We start from the raw sequence: 23,832 nt of genomic DNA on the forward strand, positions 1-23,832 counted from the left end.
GGCCTGGGAACGCCTTGGGATTCCCCCGGAGGAGCTGGCCCAAGTGGCTGGGGAGAGGGAAGTCTGGGTCTCCCTGCTTAGGCTGCTGCCCCCGCGACCCGACCCCGGATAAGCGGAAGACAATGGATGGATGGATGGAGTAAAATTAACCAAAGTCCATACCCCAATCCAGCTGAGAAGCTCTGGTTCGATTTAAAGATTGTTGAACACAAGCAGCACCCATCCAACCTGAGGAGACTTGATTCTGGAACCGCTGCGAATGGTGGCTGTGCTTTAGGGGAGTTTTATATTCCCCATTTAACTTCATTCATTTTGACTACCTTGTGTAGCTTTGGTAATCAAATTTAAAACCCAATTAAATTTCAGGTTGTAAAGCAACAAAATAGAAAGATTGCCAAGTAGAATGTACACATATAAATCATTTGTAGCATGCAAATAATATAAAGTTATACGGTTTTTTAACCGTATGCCTTTTTGTTTGGTATTTTGTAAAGCATTTGTATTCCTTGGAACCGTATGCTGTAAACACATCTGTGTGGAAAAAATTATTTCCCTGGAAACAACCAAGATAATTTGACGAAGTAAAGCATGACCTGCGAGTCCCATTACCATAATTCCTTTAAGTTCCTGAATGGCGGAATTAGACGGCAGCCTCTCCATCTGTTAAGAGGAAAACAGGGGGATAAAATTATGTGAGGCCCCTCAGGACAAAAAAAAAGACATTCTTCTTCTCACATCCACTATCAAACCCTCTCAACTAAACCATGCTGAAGCTACCTGGCTGAAGTTAGTATCTGACCTGCAGGAGGCCTACTGAAGGATGAAAACAATATGAGATGGGCTAAAATGCACTCTGAAATTTAAGATACTCTGTATGTATTTCCTATTTTTAAAATATTGTCAGAATAAAAATAGGCCCATGCAATCAGTTTTGTAATATTTTCAATGTAGCTATTGTTTTGAAGGTGACAACCATCTGAAAGCTTTTTATATACAGCACACAATGAGGCAGAACCTCGACTTACCTCACTCTTCAATCTGTATGTCACTTTTTTTAGTTTTAGAATAAAAAACCATATTCTAAGGTTTAATACGTTGCTACTTGTAGAACTTGATTTCGTGCATTGGCGACGTCAAGCACAATCAAACTTATAGTACCGTCAACAACCTTTTATGAATTTGCTGCAAATATTGTTTTATATCTATAGTGCTTCCTAACACTTGATTTTTCAGATGTTCTCATGTGTTCCCCTCATTTAGCCGTTCTGCACAGGCAACAAATCGGCACGCTGCTACTCTGCATCTGAGTACAAATTAAACGCTACACTTCAAAAAAATAAATTCAGTATATAAGCTTCTAAAGCTGAAATGCAGATGTTATATGAGAAATTACATGTTCCCTCAGACACCGTTAACATCAGGCTTGACGGCTGTGAGGCCTAATAACAATAATACATTATCATTATTATTAACAACAACAATTTATTTATTCTTGGCAACAAATGCTGCTCCTTATAGAGTCTGTTAAAGAAAAAAAAGAAATTCTGGCTCCTGGGTAAAATCTCTTTGACCCCTGCAAACTACAACACTTTAACCTGTTCAGTCTGAAGGCGAAATAACTCTTCTATATAAGGCACTAGTTGTAGTTTGTCACCGTTTTTGTTTTGACGCCTGTGTGTGAGAGGGAGAATGCTTTTTGTCCTAAGGGGCCTCCCATAGAAAATGGCTCGGGTAAATAAACAGCAGCCTGACACATTATACTTATTTTTCCTCATTTAGCACTTAGAAGGATAAACTGCATCTCCCACAACAAAGACGGGACATTGTAGTCAAGCACGAGGACGTATGCTTTCTACAAGAAGCAAATGTGTTAACGCACAATCATTTCGAGTCATGGCAATTTTTCCATCCTCATTATTTATAATTACCTTGCAGAGCAGGCCCTAATGCTATCTAATTTGGCAGAGTTGTTAAGGCGGAGGAACAAGCCGACTAAAAGATGTCTTGACCGCTTGTCGTGTTTTGTCAAAACAAGAAGCTCTTGGATAATCCGAATCGCTGATGGGTTTAAGAGCACTGAACAATATACATTCAACATTGTGCAAAAAGAAAAAGGGAAAAAAATAATAATAAATCCCTTCCGTCAGGCTCGAGAACACTTCACGTCTGCTGATATTTGTTTTTCTTCGGTGGTTTTAGCTGAAAACATGTTTTCTGTCGCAGCAATGCTCGCCAGCAGGCTCGTGTCATTTGGTGGTTTGTTTTCAGTCTACCCCCGAGCTCGGTGCTGGTTTGCTTCGAACTCGCAGCTCAGGTCAGCTTCTCTCGTCGCGTAACAAAGACATTCTTCTGCTGTTCGTGTGACAGGAAGAAGCAGGACGCCGGTGCTTCGTGTCCCGTATCTGACTCTGATGCAGGCTCGTTAGAGTTTAAACTCCTTCAGTGTGAAACAAAAATAATAATAATAATAATAATAATAGCATATAGAAGTAAACCAGCTTTTTGGTTAACAAAGCAGCAACAGCTTCAGCAGATTTGGATTGTTTCTCCAATTTGTGCCTCTAAAGTTCTGCTGCTACTCTAGATTTCTGGGATAAATTCTGCCTGAATTTAGGGGATTTCAGAAACTAACCAGAACAGCTACTAAGATTTTAGGTGTGTAAGGATTTCATAGACTGGATTTAAATAATAATAATAATAATAAGGTTAAAGACCTATAAAGTTACCATTACTTCATTACCTTTCTCCTGGGCCTGTTTGGTGACTGGTTGACGGGTCGGAGTTGAACTCCTTTCTTTATTCTTTGCATCATTTCCTCCACTGCCAGCTGCCTGATGTCCACTTCTGACAACAACAACAAACACAAGAGTCACAGTTTATTACCGAGAGTCAAACTTTACCTATCTTTCATATGTGTTGCTTTTAATGGACAGATGAGCACCTTAATCGGGTTTAGGCTCCGCCCACATTACTTTGGATAGTTTTTAAAAATTGAGATTTTTATTTATTTATTTATTTATTTTAATGCATTTGCGCCTTTCAGCCCATCTGTACTGATACTGTGTTTCTGGTAGGAAAAAATGTGATCTTTTAAAATGCTGATTTAGATTTTAAAAACTCAGTTCTTGGTGGATTCATGTGGACTGGAAGTGTTTCAAATGAAACGATGGCATAGCAGCCTTCATGTCCTTAAAACCACACACACACATTCCGCTTTTCATGCTGAGAAGAGCCAGTTCTAGCCATTTCAGTCAAACCTTGTAGACGGTGTGATGCGTGATGCGTGATCTCGCAAGATCTGTGAGAGCTCAGAGGATTGGATATTTGATAGGGATGACTCTCAGCTACCACCACACCAAAATAAGCTCATATGTATAATTATAACATTCAGAAAGTTTCACAAAAATATTCATCCAGTGGTTTATTAGATATTTTGCTAACAGACAGACAAAGTTGACTCCAATAGTTAATGACAAAGTTTTGCATGAGTTGGTGCTTGGAGTGTGTACTGTGAGTCATTCTCAGCTACCACCACTCCAAATTATTGCCTAATATCTGCGAAACTGACCGAATTACAGCCATTTTTGTGTTTACTTAGCTAGGACGGCCATCTTGTATCTGACTGAGTTAATCACTTGTAGACGTACATCCCACGATTACTGTCTGAAAGTTTAATTAAAATCCCTTCAGTGATTCCTGAGATATTTTGCTAACTGTACAGACAAATAAACACATACAGACATACATGGGCAGAAACGTCATCACTGCCTCACCTTCAGCGGTGGGTAATAAATATCTGGAGTTGTGTGGAATGGGCCTTAGGTAATTTTATGGGAAAAAAAAAGAAACATTGTGAAATTTAGATTTAAAGCTTGGTAATGACACAACATACAGAACAATGTTTAAAACACCTAACTGGCTTTATGAACATTAGTTTCATGGCAAAGTTCAAGCCTGACGAACATCTCATTGTTTCAACATTGATCCAAACAGAACTGGAGTCAACACAGCAGATGTTTTATTCTTTTCCCCTTTAAAGTGTACAGTTACCGCCAGCCCCTGAAGGCAAATAATGATTTTGTCATGTCTATATGTGTGTGTGAGCGTGTGTGTCTGTACTGTTGTCAAAACGTCTCATGAATTGACACTCGGATTTGGATAAAACTCTCAGAAAGTAACCGCTGGATGAACGTCTACAACCGCTGTTAGCTTAGAGCCAATCCCATTCAAGATGGACATAAGCCAGCACAAAAATGGCTACAACACAGTTTGCCTTACAGATACTGAGCTGAAGCTTGGCGTGGTAGTAGCTGAGAGTGATTCACTGCACATGCTCCAAGGGCTGACAGATCATGAAGGACATGGCAAACAGAGACTCACATAAGGTTTAACCAAAATGGCTACAACGCCATCGTTTCTTAACTGAAGATGACCTTAGTCCAAATTTCTGACATGAGCAGAGGCGGGCGATATGCATTCCTTCCAGGAATCCTCAGCTTTTAATGATGTCTCTGAACATGGTCTAAAACCAGGCCGATAAAACGGGAGTTATTCTCCTACCGATGCTCGAAATATCGTACTGTTGGATTCGGCTGTGGTTGTGGAATGTTTTAATAATTGTTACTATGGCTGCTAATTTTGCAGTTTTCAAAGTTCAGAGCCTTTGTTATGCGGGAGGTTATCAAACTTATTCAAGAATGACTCTCCATGTAAAAGCACACACCATTCAGCCGTTTCTCATGGAGAAGTTGTTCAAGGAGACGTTCAAAGAGACGAGAACAAAAACTTTAATTCTGCAATAATGCTGCCCATTCACAAAGAAATGTGAATATTTAATTTTCCAACACAGAACATTCAATGGCATATACAATGGAACGTTTTGTTACAAAAATGTCGTTCAAAAAAAAACTATTTTGCGCTAAAGTAATGGCAAAATATTTTCCTTCAGTGCTTAAAAGGGAACTATTATTCTGGTGTCAGAGTAGAAGATCCTTGGGTGGTACCTATTCATTCCTGTATGTCGTTTCAACAAATGCTGTGTGCATGGTGCCCAATTCAGGCCCCGCAGATTCAATAACTATTTAACAAAATGAGGACGCGGCATAACCTGTTCAGTTGGCGTGGACATCCAACCTGCTCCGGTGAGTCAAGGCTTCAATTTGTTTGCGCAAATTAAAAAATTTAACATCTTGACCCGAAGGGCCAAAAATGCAGATTTTGACTATGACTGACTCATGAAGCATTTTGATGATGCATTTGTCCACATCCTTTTAATCTAAACTTATCTTATGGCTTCTAATCTCTTTTTTTTCACTATTTAGTATCTAGTATGTGGTGTGTTCCGTCATGTCCCTGATGCGTGTTATGTGACCCGTCGATATTTATTTCACAATGAACCGTTTGTCACGGCGGCGGCCTTTAATTTCGCAGAGCCGTAAGAGCATTGGCTGTGAGGTTTTCTAAGATTCCACGTAAGTTACTTTGATTTACAAGAGGAAAAATTAAAAATGATAATATCTCGAGGGATTAAAGACCAGTTTGAACTTCAAGATGCGAAATAAAGAAGCCCGGAGGAGAGGTGAGTTTAAAAGAAGTGGAGAGAAGGAAGAGAAGACACACGGAATGAGACTCGCAGGAAATGGTTATTCATGCAGCGTTTCTTAAATCACAGGAGAAAAATTAAAAACAAGGAAATAGTCTAAAATACACTGAATCAATCTGAATGGCTACAGTTCGAAATAGATAGTTTCAATTTGTAAATTAATAACTTTTTTCCTTCCTGGCATTCTCTCAAACTCCTCTTTTACTAAAAATGTTTTTTTTTTCTATACATCCTTTTCTTTTGATTGTGTATTTACCTATTACTAAAAGATTCAAAAGTTTTGTATTTACAGAACAGCTTGAAAGAACAAATTGATTGCTATTTTTATTTTTATTCTTTTTTCTTTTTTTTCAGTTTTTTGTCAATGGAAAAATAGCTAAAAGCTACAGGAACAGGAGTTTCTCGAAAAGCTGATGAATAAACGCTTGAAACATCTAACAAGGCAGCCGGTCGGTAAACGAAGGGGAAATATGGAAGAAAAAAAGAAAAGAATGAAAGATGATTACAACACAAAAGCTTTGAGTTGAGGATTTAGCCGTGTGTTTCGCCACAAACAGAGAAATTTGATTTATTTGTGCACCTTAATTTAGATATACACGTTTCAGAAAAATAGCAGTGAGGTAAAGATGTGGTTCTTTGAATAATTACTGTGACTATTTCTTTCATTTTTAAGCTAAGACATTTCTGACAGCTACAGGGACACACAGTTACTATACATTTTTTATTAATCTAAAGCCAGCAGCTCAGTGTGCTGTGACTAGTTGGGGAGCAGCAATCAGAAGGGAGTCTCCAAAATGTCTCACAACATCTGAGGCTTGTTGTTCAATTTTTGTATGTTTTTAAAAGAATGTGGGTGACGAATTTGGTAAGCTAGGGTCAGAGCACCAAGGCCCCCCCACCTACTTCACACCAAACCCGTATGGTTCCTCCTGCAGGTGGTGGGCCCACAGGAAGGTGAACACACGGGCAGAGGCCCAATTACCAGGCGCTCGCTGACGATTCCTTCCCCAGGCCTGGCTCCAGGGTGGGGCCCTGGTAACCCACGTTACATCCAGCTCCTTCATTTCATCTGTCCATACATGGACTTCTAAATCCCTCTTTTTTGGCCTGTCACCAAGGACCAATCTGCCATGGGAGACCCTACAGGGAGAAAATGCCTCTGACAGCATAGCTCCTAGGATCATTCAGGCACACAAACCCCCTCACCACGATAAGGTAGCGATTTTCTCTCAAAGTAGCTGCAACGTTATCTTAAATGAGCCCGTCTCAATTTATTTTTTGTTATTCTCGAGCACTAGAGCTCTAGAATTACACCAACACACGTGCTTTCTTTAAGGTGACAACTAGCTGTCGAACAGCATTTGTAAGGAACAGGGTTGTAGGGGCCCAAAGCAAAATTTTATTTGGAGGCCCCCTTACAGTTAAAGGGATAATCCAGTCAACTTTAAAGTGAGGGTCTGTCTAATAGTTATCAGTAGTTAGTACCTTATCAGCCGTGACATCAGTCATGGAGTTTGGTGAAAGAGGCAAAGGTTTTTGTTCAGGCTTGGCTAATGGCTGACTTATAAAACAACCCTTTCTCCAAAACAACATACTGGTGTGAAAGAGCACTACATTAGCTACATTAGCTCATATTGAATCCTTTGCACTTTTGCATGACACCATTTGTTTAGTTTGTCACTGTTCTTGTAACCGAACAGTGTCCGCGTTACTGCGTGGCTGTACGTGTGCCGAGGTCGCTGAATGCACCAGGAGCTGAGCGATCATACTTTCGTTTTTGTGGCAGGTCATTTTTGTTCAGATCGTTTTTGTTACTGAGCAGGTTGAGCGCCATTGGATGGGTTGCACTTAAATGACAATTTATTCTCTCTAAAAGTTTTAAATATCATGTGTGGGCATGTTTTATTTCGTAATTTCATAGTTAATTATGGGACTTTTTATTTATTCAAGGAGCTCATTTGAGGAAAAATGTCCTCTTGTTCTTTGTTCCTCGCAAAAATTTACTTGTGCTTAAGTAAAAAAAAAAATTGTACTTTTTCCACCGCTGGTCATGTCCCTTTGCAGTTGGTAAAAACTGGTCTTTCCCTTTTATTCAGAAACAAAGATAAGACAAATGAGTAAAATTAAAACTCACTGAGAAGGCTTCTTCGCTTTAAAGTGTAAATTGGAACATATAAGGTGTAAAAATCCTAGATTATTTTGACTAGAACAGCAGTAACCCAGTGTGGAGTGTGTACATGTTGAATGTGTACCTGATGGTTTAGCAGAGTCCGTGCCCACCATTGGGATGTCATCATTGATGTCTTTTTTCTTCCGAATTAGTGACAGCAGGGCACTGTGGGGGAAAATACAAACCAAATCTGATCTAATGTGTTTCTGGCAGTTTCCTTTCATAAAATCCCAAACCTGCCACCTGTCACTGGTCACATTAAAACAATTAAACCATTTTTTAATTCATATTTGGTCATAATCATTGTATGAATGATGCAGCAATGCTAAAAACATTAAGAACCGGAGCAAAGTGATCAAACCTGAGGGGGTTGGAAGCTGGAGCCGGAGCTGGAGGAGGTGGGGGCGGTGGCGGAGGGGGAGGTGCTGGAGCCGGGGGTGGGTTGACGGCGGCCTGCAGCTTCTTCTGGAGCTCCTCAACTGTGGAGCCACACACACATAAGGTTGCAGGAAACATTCAGCACCATCATCAAAGAAGCGTCAGCCAGCAGGTTGAGGAGCCAGGTTGTAAAAGCCCTGAAGATAATCTCATGTTTATGTCAAACACGGGTTGTTGTAGCCTTCACATAGTGGGTTTCTACTCATGTGTAGTTTAGGAAGTAATATAAAAGTCCTAGTCCACTGCGAAGGGTGCAGGCCCAGATGGTGTCGGTGCCTAAAAGTTTCAATGAGCCAGATTTGTGGGACTCTTCAGCAACTTTTCAATGGAAAGCTCTAGTGGCACTGAAGACATAAGGATAACTAAAAAAAATCTTCTACATCAGCTGTCAGTGACTGTCGTCTGGTTGCTTTAACTTCCCACGACAAAAACGTCCAGGAAAGACTGGAATTCAGCTCCATTCAGGACTCACTGAAGCTTGATTACCGTCAAAATAAAGATACTATCATCTACCTTCTTCTCTCATCTGAACAAAGCAGGCCTCACTGAGAGGAGTGTGTTCTTTGAATTCTCCTTTGTTTCGATAAAGTTCCTCCTGCACAGCCTCAAAAATTACAAGTAAATACTTCAGCAACGCCCCTGATCACTGACCGGCAGCAGAGTTTGTGCAAGTCAAGGGTGGTTTGGGAAAGAAACAACGTCCACAATTCAGAATCCTGTCATCTTCACTGGGGAGAATTAAACGTAAGTTTAAATGTTGCGTTTTGTATGTATTTATTTCAGTACGGACACTTTTTTTTTCACATTTTCAATTTTAATTCCATTTAGAGAGGCGATATTGCAGAATGTCTTTTAGCTCATTTAGATGACCACCTGGACTTTATAGTGCGAAGTGCCACGCAGAGCATTCTCGCCTTTTAAATTTGTACTCCTCACCTGTGAAGCGCAGATCCTTGACTTCCTGTTCAGCCTTGGAGCATCTGACACCGCTCTCTTTCTTCTCTTCCTCCAAGAGGTCCAGTTTGCGCCTCAATGCCGTTATCTCCTTCTGAGCCTCACAGCTCCTCAGCTTCTCCTCCAACTGCTTAACCTGAGGGTGAACCCAACATAAAAGAGGATGGGTATACTACATGAGCTTAAAGGCTAACATGCTGCCAAACTAAAACCATCAATAAAAAATTACATTAAAATCTTACTTCCAAATTATAAAGCTTTTAACAACCAAGCTCCCTCTATTAAAGATCTTCTTGTTTCATATTTTCCTAACAGAGCACTTTGCTCTCAGGCTGCAGGTTTACTTGTGGTTTCTATAGTTTTTAAAAGTAAAACAGGAGGCAGAGATTTCAGCTGTCAGGCCTTAGAAACCACACCTGGACCAGTCATTCCGTGTTTGTCTGCGTCTCTTTCCTGTCCTCTTAAACTCCAGCCAGTCGAAGCAAATGGCTGCCCATACTGAGCCTGGTTCTGGTTCTCCTAGAGGTTTCTTCCTGTTAAAAGGGAGTTGTTCTTTTCCACTGTCGCCAACATGCTGCTCAGGATGGGAGACTGCGACGAAGTGAAGTTTTGACGCAATCTGCTCGCTTCCTTAGATAGAAACCTTTTACCAATTGGTGTTTTATAATGTACTGCATTTGAATGGATAGTCTCTCAGGAATTGGGTTGACTGTAATTGGATTTGAACTGGATTCATGATTTGGACTTGTTTTTATTTTGCTTTGTGCCCTGAAATGACTGTTGTTGTGAACTGATGCTATGTAGACGAACTAAATTAAATTGAATTTGGCGAAAGGACGAATCAACCTAGAGCCTATATTTACTTATTATTTGAAGTAGGAGAAGAAAGATACCCAGACACCCAGTATTATCACTGCTACTGTTACTAAAATAAATTTAGATCTATTTTCCTGCTAAATAATCTGAATTAAATTGTTGTGTCGCTGCAGCTCCTGCTTTCACTGTTTCTACTGAACACCTGCCAGCTGAAATCATGTCATTTACTCCACAATGGTCATTCCTTTACCGGTGCTTTAATTGTTCCTAAAATGAAGGATGTGGCTCACCTCCACCCGAGCACTGAAGAGATCAGTGATCCCACTCAGCACTAATTGTTTTCCGTCAGCCCCACAGAGAAGGTGGGAGTGGGGCTTAGGGTTATGTTGCTGCTTTAAATATAAATCTGGCTGGTCACGGCTTATAAGCCATTTTACCAACCATTTCCTCCTTGTCTCAAAAAACAACTTATAACCCATCTTTTGATGAATCGGTGTTTAACTAAATAGATGTGAACCAGAAGGATGGAATGAACAGCAGCATAATCCAGTAGATCCTTTGTCTCCTGAGTTAATCGAAGTAAGATTGGGTTTTATTCATTGTACCATGAGAAACTCAAACATACATCGTGAGATGCTCTGACATAAGATGTGTGGGATCTCTAAAATGGAAGAATTCATCAATTCATCGAGAAGTTGCAGCTGATTCCTCATTTATGATCCTCCATGGCTGAAAGGTGAAGGCAGGCGATTATGTTTCACCCTAGTTTGTAGATATCGCATTAACCACTTGACAAATTAAAAAAAAACTTTCAGAAAGGAATTACTAGATGTGCCTCTAAATATCATTAACTTTTGAAGTCAGCTTGATTAAAAATGGCTGCCACAGCCAACTGAACAAAAAAAGTACAAATATAGCTAAAGCTCTGTCAATTTTAGAGATAATGAGCTAAAAGTTGGTGTGGTAGTAGCTGAGACTGATCACAGAGCAAAGAAATTTTGCAAAGTCTGTGTTTGCCATTAACTATTTGGAGTCAACTCTGTCTGTCTGTTAGCAAAATATCTCATGAAGGACTGAACAGATTTTATTAAAACTTTAAGGAAATAATCATTTAAAGGATCTTGACAACTGATTAACCCAATCCAAGATGGCCACCAACGCCAACTGAACTTAAAAATCACATCAAAGGCTATATTTCAGTCAATTTTACAGATATTGAGCTAAAGTTTGGTGTGACTGTAGCTAAGAGTCCACCACCACATACTCCAGGGGCTAATCAATGGACAAGGAGTCAACCCTGTTTGTCTGTTAGCAAAATATCTCTTGAACCACTTGTTGGACTCTAATGAACCTTTCAGACTGTAATGAACCTCCAAAAGGAACTCCTTTCAATTAATTCAATTCAAGATGGTCACCACAGATAATTGGCCTTAGTCAATACAAAAATGTCTATAACTCAATTTTTCAGAACTTAATTTTTTTATTTTATATACACACATATATATATATATATATATACATATATATAATGTCCAAGAATACCCTAAAATGAATGTGGTAGTAGCTAAGAGTCATCCTCAACACATACTTTGTTACATGTTGCAACATTGCACGAGATCGCTCACAAAGTGATTTTCGAGGTTTGACCAAAAGGGCTACAGCTCTGCCGTTTGTCAACATAAGATCTGAGTTTAAACACTGGTTTGAAAGGTGGCGGGTGATATGAATTCCTTCAAGGAATGCCAGGCTTTCGTTTAGCGGCGTACACAGACCTGGTTCTGGTGTTCCAGCCTCTGAGCCTCCAGCTCTTTGGTCAGATCAGCCACCTGACCGATGGCCTCCAGCACGACTTGACTGGACGAGCAGCTCTGCATCAGGATTTCACTCTGTCTCTTCAGCTTCTTTTGCTCAACCAGCATCTGAAAGGTAAATATTGAGATCATCTGACAGTCAGGAGGTGTTGGTGTTTTACACAGGAGCTTCAAAATAACCATAAGGATTAAAAACAAAAAACAAGCTCACTGCTCTGGCAAAGTTTTCCGCATCGGTCCTCAGATTTTTCTCCAGGTTCAAGGTGTCCTCCAAAGCTTCGAATTCCTCCACGGCAAACTGAGAAACTGATTTTTACATGAAAACCTTGATGCAAACAAGTGCTTATCTCTGGTACAATTCATACCTTTTTGAAAAATGTTAAACCTTACAAAAAGTGTTTTTAGGATTTTTTTTTTGAATTGTTACAGGTGAAAAAGCATAAACTCAGATTAGTGCACTCGGGGAAAGGTGAGCATTTAAAACCAATAAAATTCTGAAGCACCAAATATAAATATGATCTAAAACATAATCAACATAATGACCATTTGGAGTCAACCCAATTTAAGATGGCTGCCACGGATAATCAACCTTAACAAACACATAAATGGTTGTAACTCAGTCAGTTTTACTTATGATGAGCTAAACTTTGGTGTGTAAGTAGCTGAGAGTCATCCCCAGCTGATACTTTGAGTGCTAACAAATCAAACAAGATCGGTGTTTAAAACTTTGCCCTTAACTGTTGTCGTCAACTCTGTCTGTCTGTTAGCAAAATATCTTACTAAAACCACTCTATAAATTTTAATGAAACTCTGGGAAAGTTTCATTAAAATCATTGGATAGATATGTATAACTGATTAACTTTTGGAGCCAATCCAACTCAACAAGACCACCATAGCTAACTGACCATAGAATACCCAAAAATGGCTGCAATTTGGTCGGTTTTACAGATTCTGAGCTAAAATTCAGTGTGGTAGCTTAGAGCAAAAGATTGTACAAAATGTTATTTTGAAGGTTTGACCAACACGGCTAAAACTCCATCATTTCTCAACGTGACCTGATCTTAGTTTAAAACTCTGGCACCAGAGATGCCGGGCGATATGCATTCCTCCATGGAAGGCTAGGGCTTCTAAATTTAATGTTCTATCTGCAAGAAGCTCTTTACCCTTACCCTCCATGTTGAGAAACCTTCCCTTGTTTTACTGACCCTTGACGACGTTGGCATTTCTTAGACGATTATTTGACTAAAAAAAAAATATTTGTGATGTCAGGGCAACATGCAGGGCTGAGCAAAGTGGCCCCATGCGTCAGACTTTATGCACCTTTCAGTTTTGTATGAACTGTGGGCGTTCTGTGGCTCTTTGTTTGTGTTGTGGGGTCTGCTGGAATGAAGCTGTCAGAAACACTGACTTAAAGCTAATCTGCAGCTCATGCATCACTTCTACAGTCTAATGAAGCCATTAACAGTACAGCATGTATGCTATATTCCAAAGGGGCTTTTCTTTTTTTAGCCATGAATCGTAATATTTGTTTTTTTCCTAAATGAAGACCACAGCACCCATACAGTGTGGACATGTCACTAACCTCGGGTGTATTTCTCCAGGAGCTTCTTTTGCTGCATTCTCTCAGCAATTAAAACGGTGTTATCGTGTTTCTCTTTCATCAGCTGCAAATGAAAGAAGACACATCAGAGACAAGATGCAGACAGTGGGAGAGGGTAATAAAAAAGAATTCATAACATGAATATCCAACTTTTCACTGTAATTGCAACTCTACAGTTTTCTTTCTCAAATGAGATGTAATTAAACAATATACGGTAAGATAATCAGGGCTTCTTTCAGGTGATGGTTGCTTAAAGCTTCGGTGAAGCCAGAGTCATTTACCGTTTCCCACCTCTGGGTTAAAAACACTTTCACGGCAGCTTTATGTAAACGCACAGATTTGGGCTGTGCTCATTTCACTCAAAGTACACTGGGTGCTTTTTGCATTTGCGTGGTTTTTTTTTCACGTTTCGCTGGCATCAGATTACTCATCACCATCATGAAGACGGGAGGGAAGCTGAAAGCTGAGAGTTGTGCCAGGGCAGGAGCGTGCAGAGCACCGGAGAGAGTCTTGATTTGCGGAAAACAGCAGGAACACCTCTGTTCGCTGTGTACTAAGAGCGTTGCAGTGCCATAACCGCTTTCACACTGAAGGAGGTTTCAGATAATTTCTGGTAAATTTCCGGAAACTTTCCATGGTTGGTGGTTGAGGGTATGCTTTTATGTGCGTTGAGTTCACATCTCAAATCCTAACCTGCTCTGGAACTGGTCACATTTCCAGCACATTTTGACTCACCGCAGTGTTGATGCTGAAATCTAAAAGTTACCCACAAGCGCCAGCTCAGTGGAGCAGGTAGAGACAAAAAAGCAAAAGCATGTACAGTTTATTGAATTTCATTTTACTTTCTTAGTTTCAACCTAAACATTTAAAAATATCAGCGACACTCCGCACCCAGTTCACTTGAATAACTTGAACATGTATGTTGGTCCACCTGTGGCGGTGGAAGTAACTTCCACCTCTGTTGGGTGTTAGCAACAAAACAAGAAGAAGAAGAAACTTACTTCCTCCTTGATGCCTCTTAGCTGCTGACTTACTGACTCCAGGTCAGAGACGGCCTGATTCTTCTCCTCCAGAGTCTGTTCCAACTTCTTCTGTAGATCTGGAATAAACAAGAAACAGACACTGAGACGTAGTTTCATCGCCATTCCAAAGGGTCTAACATTTAATCAAGCAAAACCCAGGGTCATAGATAGATAGATAGATAGATAGATAGATAGATAGATAGATAGATAGATAGATAGATAGATAGATAGATAGATAGATAGATAGATAGATAGATAGATAGATAGATAGATAGATAGATAGATAGATAGATAGATAGATAGATAGATAGATAGATAGATAGATTTGTATTTTTGAAGTAGGACAATGACGCTGATGAAAAAACAGAAAAAAAATCAGTTTGACAACCTGACCTATAATGTCCTTAAATTAAATTTTAGAACAAATGTTCTTTCATCATATTTATGTTCCATTACTGATCATGTTTTGACTGGCGATCCATTAACATGTAATTATTAATGTTTTACCATAATAAACCCATAATCTAAGCAAGTCGACTTATTTTTGTATTTAATCACCTTGTTCATTTGTAAAAGACATAATTATCTGTCCTTTTTTCAATGCTAACAGACGTAGACGGCATAATGAGAACAGCATCGTGGAGGATGAAGCTATTATCACCTGAGGTATAATTACTGGTTGACTTGAGGACCTGAACACAATGTTTCCCTGACGTGCTTTGATTTGATTGGAGGGAGAATAATTCAGCTGGAATGAACTTAAGGTTGTAGAAGATTAACTATTGTTCTGCTCAGAAAATATATATCTGTCGTGACAAAAAAATACACCAGTAAAATTAGAGCAGTAACCGAATATTCCTACAATCACACAGTCAACGTGCATCGGTATATGGCTAAACACCATATGGACTGTAAGTACACACATAACATGATGAGACACAGATATCCCCAGTCAAAAAAATTGGAATCCACACATAACAGTGAAATAATAGTGCTGCAGTTCTGAAATTTACAATAAAACTTGTAGAGGACGAAAACATTTTTATCCTTAGCCATAAATCTATCGACCAAGTATGTTCCAAGTTAAAAGAATATAACTCTATTAGCCATTTGGCTACACACAGTTGAACAAAATGTTTCATACAGACTCCCACCGCACATTCACACACACACTGTTAACACAAACAGCAGCAAAATAACACAGCTTGAAAAGGACCTGACACATGGGCAAAAACAGAAAGAGAGTCTTAAAATTAAGGCAGCAACAATGTCCACTAAGGTGCAATTTCACTGTTCAGTTTTAAGTGTGAGCGCTCAGACCCAGGATAAGGAACGGGATCAGCGCGTTATTGGTGCGTGTGCATGTCTGCGACTCTGACAGCTTGAAGGAAGAAGCTGTTCAGAGAACCGCTCAGAGCAGGTCCTGATGCTGCCCGGCTTCTGCCTGATAACAGGTCAAACGGTCCACAGGAGAGGTGGGAGGGTTCCTTCGTGATTGCGACGGCTCTGTGGACAGAGAATGTGAGGAAAATGTCCTGGATCGGGAAGACGGAGCTACCATTATCTTTTCAGCTGCTCTCACAGTGTTGTAGTGTCGTGCGTTCCTGTCCGCAGCAAAACCACACGTTGATGCAGTTTTTTTCAGGACTCTCAGTGGGAATGGAGAAGACAGTTCTGCTAATTCAAAGCCAACTGCGCAAGTCGAGTGCAGCATACATATATACCAAGGTGACGCTCTGCCCCCACTAATGTTCTGCATGGGCCTGACCCCCTTCAAGCCAGATCATCACAAACAGTGTCTAAAGATACTGGATGCAAAGTGGAGCAGTCATCAGTCACCTCCTCCACACGGATGACATCAAGCTGTACGCCAAGCAAAGCAACAAGGAAGCTCCTCATAAAAAAAGGGTTTCGCCCCAAGTCCAGCACCCTGAGACTGTACACTAAGAGAAAGGAGGGAGGCAGAGGACTAGTAAGCATCAGAGCCACTATACAGGATGAAACAACCAGGATCCTGGAGCACATCAGGAAGAAAGGCCCCAATGATAAACTGTTTCAGTGGTTCTGTCTCCTCCTTTGGCCTGGCTATTTACCTGCGGGGTATCTGATGACTGGCACTGCGTATGTGTTGATGTTTTTTACCATTCAGCTGGTTTTTCAGGACCTGCCTTAGTCTCTGTGGGTATTTGTTGTTGCTGACTTCCTTGCGGCATCAACCTGGTTGTCATTTGCCTGCGAGACTCCAAGGTATTTGTCGCTCTCCTGAATATCTGCACTGTTGCCTTCAGGTAGTTCAGCCCCTTCAGGTTGGGATCACCTTGCCTCTCTTGGACACTTTCAGCCACATTTATCCAGTCTGAATGACATTCCAGTGTCCTTGCTGTATACCCTGGTGAGGTGGATCAGTGAGTCGATGTCTCAGACAGCGGAAACCTGATTTGTGAACCCAGTGTGACGGCCGCGTTTGATTGTATCACCTAAGGATCAGCTGAGATATTAAGCAAACTGTAGGGGTCCAAAGAAGCTAGGAGGTTGGCTTTAATGTTACTCATAATGAATCACTCAAAGCACTTTTTTTAGAACAGAAGTTAGCACCACAGGTTTGCATATCGCTCACTGCCTTCTCTGCTAAGATAAAATAAAAAGATCTTGCCCAACATATTAGAGCTCAAATTGTGTGTTAGAAAGGACTCACAGCTACTACCACACCAAACTTTAGCTCAACATCTGTAAAACTAATTTTTGTGCTTGCTAGGGCTGATTAGCTGTGGCAGCCATCTTGAATTAGGTTGACTCCAGACGTTATTCAGTTGTGGATCTTAGAGTTTCATTAAAATCCGTCCACAGGTATTTCCGTGATCACAAATATGGTGGTGCAGCAGTCTGGTGGAGAGACGTTTAAAACATAAAAAGAAAAAGAAATATACCCGCTAACTCAGCTGTACTGTCTTTTATAATGCAGCCTGGAATATTAAGAAGCTCGGCAGCTCTGTGTGGTTCGAGTTTGCCCAGTGTCCTTGTCTGCACACAATCCCAGCACCTGCTCCCCATCACAGTGTTGCTTTTTTATTTCTGGTGTGTTTTATGAACTCAAAACCTGCCATAAAATTCATTTAGCTTTCCTTGGGTGACCTCCACTTGTAATGTTACTTTATAGTGAGTTATGGCAGAAATTCTGAATTTATTTAAGGTTAGAGCTACATTCTACTGGCCATGAAGTGGCCCGGTCCCTTCTGTTTCTGCTGTCTGCTGCTGAATATATAAATGCAACATGTTTCGAAGTATAAGAAGCCTTGTACCTGAGATCAAGGTGTTGCAGATGGGGGAAAGGCAGATTTTGCTGGCAGATGCTTGGTTTTCGCCTTCCTCGTCATTTTCATCTTCTGCGAGGTTGATCTCTGTGATGGTCTCGGGGCTGAGGTGGGACATCATCATCATGCTCTTCCTCTTCAGAGAGCGGTTTTGACGCTTCAGCTATACAGGGAAGCACAGAGACAAACATAAAAGTCTACACATGGTACACGCTATTAGGCTATAGTAAAAAGGACTAAGAAGAAGAAAAAAAAGCTGCAGTCAAACTATGAGAAGGAGTCTGAATCAGAAGTTGTGTATTTGTCAGGAATGTCACTTTTTATTACCCACTGTAACCGAAAGGATAATAATGTTTTTGCAGTGTTTTTGTTTGTTTGTTAGCAAAGTATCTCATGAACCACTGGACAGATTTTAATGAACCTTGCAAAAACATTGGGTTGACATCTATAAATGATTCAGTTTTGGAGCCGACCTGATTCAAGATGACTGCTGCAACCAATTGACATTCAAAGACACAAAAATGACTGTAACTCAGCCGGTTTTACAGATACTGAGTTCAATTTTTGTGTGGTAGTAACTGAGAATTGTCCACAACGCATACTTTGAGCCCAACAAATTGTGCAATATATTTGTTTAAAACCTGGCATTACCTATTAGAGTTAAACCTGTTTGTCTGTTAGCAAAATATCTCATAAACCACTACACAAACTTCAATAAAACTCCCCAAATTTAATTATTAGCTTTACATCTACAACTGCTTAAGTTTTCGAGTCAACCTAATTGAAGCTGGTCGACCCAACTGTTTGACCTTAGTCTACACAAAAATGGCCATAACTCAGTGAATTTCACAGATATTAAGCTAAAATTTGGCATGGTAGTAGCTGAGAGTCATTCACAACAGATCATGCAATACTACATGGGATATCACAGTTCTGCATGAGATTGTGCATCATGTTAATTTCAAGGTTTGACCAAAATGACGACAGCTCAGTTATTTTCGCAGCATAAGACGATCCTAGTCTAAAAGCCTGGCCTTTAATTTGACATGTGTCTAATTAAACTCCCAAAACATTCATTCGATATAATCTAAACATTAATATACTCCAAAAAAATCAGGGTTTAGGTGTTTACTATTATTTTACTGTATATTTGGTAAACTTACACTGGTAGCTTTAAAGCAATGCAGTCCAAAAAAAAAGTCAGAACGATCTAAGAGAAAATTTAACCTCAGTATAGTACAAAATAAGATTGCATGCTGCAGCAATAAGTTTCTCTAAATTATGTCATATTACCTGAAAACATGCATGGATATAATCAAAGCGAAATATTACGGTACTTTTCGTTCCAAGACAACATCATCGTAAATATGTTTTGGAATAAACAGATAAAATAACAGGCAAAGAATCACAACGCAGACGACTGACAGACAGGGAAGATGGTCTGATTTCCCCCGTTCCTTTCGCACTGAAATCATTTCTAATAACGGAAGAACATGTGCAAAAGTAAAAAGAGGCGTGAATAAACAGACATCATTAGAGTCACACAAGTAGAGGCACTGAAAATCTGCCTTTATTGATGAAATCACGGTTTATAATGCAACATGAATTTAAATTTCTGCATTATCTGAACGCCTATTTGATAATCAACTCATTGTGCTTTTTTATGTTTCTTTGGCTCTTTTTTTTATTAAAGATGGTACGTATGCTTAAATGTCAGAATGGCCATTCCTTTTTTTAAAAAAATCCATCATCCCTTAACTATTTATCAACTAAGCAGAAACACTCAGTAAAACATCAATGAAGCCCATGTGAAGGCGACTGATGCTAATTATGTATGCATCTTGATGTCAGCGAAAGAAAGAAAAGCACCTAAAATGAAAAAGGGAGGGAAAAAAGAAAATGCAAACCACCAAAAAAATAAAAAAACATGTATTAATGGCATCCTGCTGAGAGCAGATTGCAGCAAATCTATCTTTTGATGACACCCTTCAGACTGCATTTATTTTTATTTTGAAATGCAATCAACAATACACAACATGGAATCACATTCCTTTGATAAAAAATGTACAATTGGCAAGAGATGTACTGTAAAATTACATAGATAGATAAATCAAGACTGACATAGCATTGGTTTGTACTCTCTGAAGGTCACCATTACAAAATAACAGCCCTTCATCTTACCTTGATCACACATCAACACAAAAAGCATTAAGCATCAAAGCCACATTTTTATCTGTCTGCTTTTAAATTGCTTTCCCCACCTAGTTGCTTTTTAATTCAAACCGTTGGAAGTGTTAAGAAATTGCTCTAAAATTCGGCATCTTTCGAATAAATCTAGGGAATGTTTGCTTTGGAAAATGACCGTAATTGGGCTCAAAGAAATTAATATGAAGATAAATTCATTGTTTATCTAGGAACAGCTCCGCTTTTACATGGGCTTGTTTTCAAAGGTAAATTATGAAGAAACTGAAGACAGGGATTCGAGCAGAAATTGTAAGTTTACAATATTGCTAAAACACAGGTATAAGGTCAAGATTTTTCAAAAAGCCAATGTCCACTCTTCCATCCATCTTGTACGCGCACTATTTATGGATTATTAGTGAATAAAGGAGTTCCTTTTAGCTTAATTGAGTGAATAGTCGGTGCATGGACACGGCGAGCGCTCATACACCCCGCTGTATTAGGCAAGCGAAGCAAATGTCTAGTGAGAGACTCTGGTTCATATCAAAGAACATGAGAAGAAAAGGAGCAATGAGCAAAACTGAAACAAAGAAGAAAAAAAAAAGATGTCAAATAATTCCTGAAAGCAAGTAGTTGCTCAGCCTGTCACCCATCAAGCTTTTAGGCAGTATGTTTTTCAGAGCAGTAAATTCAAAGCTGTCAGGCCAAGAAAGGCCTGGTTCATTACTGCCTTTTAAGAGACATGGCACGAGGCAAGTTTTTAGCATGTACTTGAGGCCGCAAGGGTCCATTTAAACTCCCATTTCGGCTTGGCTGGAACAAACAAGTGTACCGAAACGGAAAACGTTGTCCAAGTTTTTTGAATGAATAAGTTTACGAGCCATTCTAGCTGACCAGATCTGTTTCTTAGCGATATAAGATAAAAACACTGGAAGAGTGTTAAAAAATTAACACAAATTATTTGAGAATTCATACCCACTAATATCTGAATGGAGAATATAGACCCACCAAGAGTGGTTGACCCAAGACCAGACATTTCTGATCATGAAGGACTCCTAGAGTGGGGTAACACCATTTAGTTAGTTAGAATTACCCCACCCCCTCTCAATCCACTAGCCAATCACCTGCCTCTGTACAACATACACACTCCTGCTCGGCATTAGGGCAGTCAAAATGAAAAGGTACAAATTTCAGTACATAAGCAGGGATGGAAAAAGAATTGACAGTAGAGTTCATCAGAAGAGCCAAACATCAAGCTACTGGTCAACAGAACACTTATCCAAGATTGTGCAGTTCAGTTTAACATCATCACATTTCCTTTTCCTTGTCCTGGTAAGACACTGGCAAAACAGAGCCCTATTGGCACAATTCATAGTAGAGTTGTTCAGAGTAAGTAAATAAGCATTAATGCTGGCAACTATGTACATCTATTTTCTGAAACTTAAAAAAACTACTATCCCATGTTTAATACAGTAAACTGCTGAGTTGATTGTTATCATATTAGTGTTGTAAATGTAGAATGGAGTAAACAGATCACTAGGGTGTCTTGAAAATCTTTGTTTTAACTAATCATGATTTTTTATGATCTTCTTAGTCTGTCAAAAAATACTTGCTATCCCTTAAAAAAACGAGATAAAAAAACAAGCTAAAGGACAAAAAGATGGACTGACGATTAAAGTACAGCAGGGGGAAAATAAAGCCTAAAAGTTGACCTTGACTATAATTCTCCATCAGTCTCCCACTACCCTAAATCTGGTCCATCCAGGTGGACTGTAAGGGCTTTGTACAAAAATTGAATAAAAAATGATTACAGTGATAATCTCAGCACCAGTGGGCTGCAAAATCACTATGTGCCAGGCTCCCCCACTCTCAATCACAGCCCACAAAGGAGTCCAAAAACGTATGCTCTGAATCAGGAGAATCCAATGCAATTTTCAACCACAAGATGTGGGGACGGCAGAGGTGCTTTTGATTGCGACATGAAAAACTGTGTCAGGGTAATGTTCAAGCAAACAAACCGACCAGAGTATCATCTTGAGAGGTTTTGTTCGACTTACTGTGTTTGTTTAACCAAGCTTTATCTGCATGTTTTATTGGATTTAAATTGGTATGAAAGCCTGTTACCTAAAGTCTAGACATCATTTGTCTAAACGATCTGTACCTTGGAGGCCAAGGCTTCGGCACTCTCTCTGCACAGCTTCTCAATCTCCAGGTTCTCCTGAATGGCGCTGACCTCTTCAATCACCATGTGAGACACTAAGAAAAAAGGATACAAGAGATCATAGAGAAACAGCATGATAACTTTTATAATTCAGTGACTATATACAGACATGCACATCCTGTGGGCTGTTCAGATTCACATACCATCAATTCTTTAGCTGTCCCGTCCAAACAGTGACACTAAATGATGTGACTGGAACCAACCAGCTTCAAAGTGTAATAGATTAAAAATAAATCACAAATTAGCTGGGTTGATATTCTTAAAACTAATGCTTGTAATCCAAAACTGCATAAATTTGTTCAATAGATTTGTTGTTGTTGTTGTTTGTTCCAGGCTAGTACTACTGTTTGTATAACAGGAATGTGGATGAGATACTTATCTTTATTTAACGAAAAATTGAATTACAAACCATCCAATAAATTATAAACCAATGTTTGTTTATTTGAGAACTTGACCTTGGCTGCATCACTTTCCTTTGCATAATATTGGTTACCATTTTCAGGATTTTAGGAATATAGATATAATTGTACCATTTTTTTTATAGGGATTAAAACTGTTTCTAACATTCTTCTAAAACTGGTGGATTAAAATAGCCAATACCAAGGTCTTAGACTGGGATTTGGTATTTAGATGTCCCCTAATTTACAGAGTTAAATAATAATAATAATAATAATAATAATAATAATAATAATAATAATAATAATAATAATAATAATAATAATAATAATAATAATAATAATAATAATAATAGTTTAGTTGCCATAAGTTTAAATATGTGAACCAGAAACCAGTATTGACAAATTTCACTGTGTACAATGGATAGTGTAAGTTTAAGTAGGCCTTAAATGAAAAGAGATTATCAATGTGAACATAACATACCAGCTGAGCTTTATATTCATACAGTATTTTAAATTCAAATTAATAAATAATACAGTAGCTCAACGTATTGACGGTGTTGGACAGTAGAGAGAAGGTAGAAGCTGCACAAAGAGATACTGGCTTTGCAAATACAGCAATTGCGACCATGAGCTAACGGCGTAATGTTTCACACACCTCGAACAAGTCAGGCATGCAATCTGTACTTGACAAGTACTTTGTCCGTACTACTTCTCAAATGTTTTGGTGATCGCCGGGACCCTGTGTTCCGGCTATCAATCCCTGTGACTTGTGCATGTCCATGTGACTCTTGCTAGGTTCCATCCATATATTCAGTTCATTTATCTGTGTTTTCCTTTATAAGTTGTGAGGGAGCAATGGCCTATCTCCAGCGGTCATTGTGTGAGAGGCAGGGTACACCCTGGACACGTTAGCGTTAGGTTCTCAAAGAGTTTTTCTCATTCACACACTCATACAATGCAAGGTTCTGCCTTTGGGAGTGACTTAGAGTTAACTCCTGTGCAAATACACAAAGACTGAACTAGAACCTTGTCTTAGGGAACCTCTTCTATCCCCTGAGAGGCCATCTGCAACACCTCTGAATCTAAAATCTTAAAAAACGCAATAAACTGAAGAGAAAGAGTTAAACATTTTAAAAACTCAGTCGACCCACCAAAATCGACAGATAACGCTGTGCTTAATGTTAAACTTGTTCTTACGTCACTCTTTACAGTTCTCAACAAACTTAGTCGTGCAAACGAGCCGTATTACACATGATTTAATAAAAAAGAAACTAAAATCACTTGGCCATTAATTAGTATAGAAAGTAA

General features: G+C 39.3%; 1 protein-coding gene across 1 annotated transcript in view; it reads right to left on the reverse strand.

Annotated features, from left to right (window-relative positions):
• shtn1 (shootin 1) overlaps window positions 1-23,832 on the reverse strand; it is a 36,766-nt gene that overhangs the window by 4,734 nt on the left and 8,200 nt on the right. Inside the window, exons 4-14 of the mRNA XM_017421645.3 lie at window positions 22,067-22,161; window positions 17,713-17,887; window positions 14,393-14,490; window positions 13,374-13,455; window positions 12,003-12,097; window positions 11,753-11,899; window positions 9,147-9,300; window positions 8,134-8,251; window positions 7,855-7,937; window positions 2,741-2,844; window positions 610-660 (exon numbers count right to left, since the gene is read on the reverse strand). Of these exons, the coding sequence (XP_017277134.1) occupies window positions 610-660; window positions 2,741-2,844; window positions 7,855-7,937; window positions 8,134-8,251; window positions 9,147-9,300; window positions 11,753-11,899; window positions 12,003-12,097; window positions 13,374-13,455; window positions 14,393-14,490; window positions 17,713-17,887; window positions 22,067-22,161 (1,202 nt within the window). The remainder of the gene's footprint in view (window positions 1-609; window positions 661-2,740; window positions 2,845-7,854; window positions 7,938-8,133; window positions 8,252-9,146; window positions 9,301-11,752; window positions 11,900-12,002; window positions 12,098-13,373; window positions 13,456-14,392; window positions 14,491-17,712; window positions 17,888-22,066; window positions 22,162-23,832) is intronic.

This window comes from Kryptolebias marmoratus, linkage group LG22 (genome assembly GCF_001649575.2).
Source record: "Kryptolebias marmoratus isolate JLee-2015 linkage group LG22, ASM164957v2, whole genome shotgun sequence".
NCBI classification, from domain to species: Eukaryota; Metazoa; Chordata; class Actinopteri; order Cyprinodontiformes; family Rivulidae; genus Kryptolebias; species Kryptolebias marmoratus.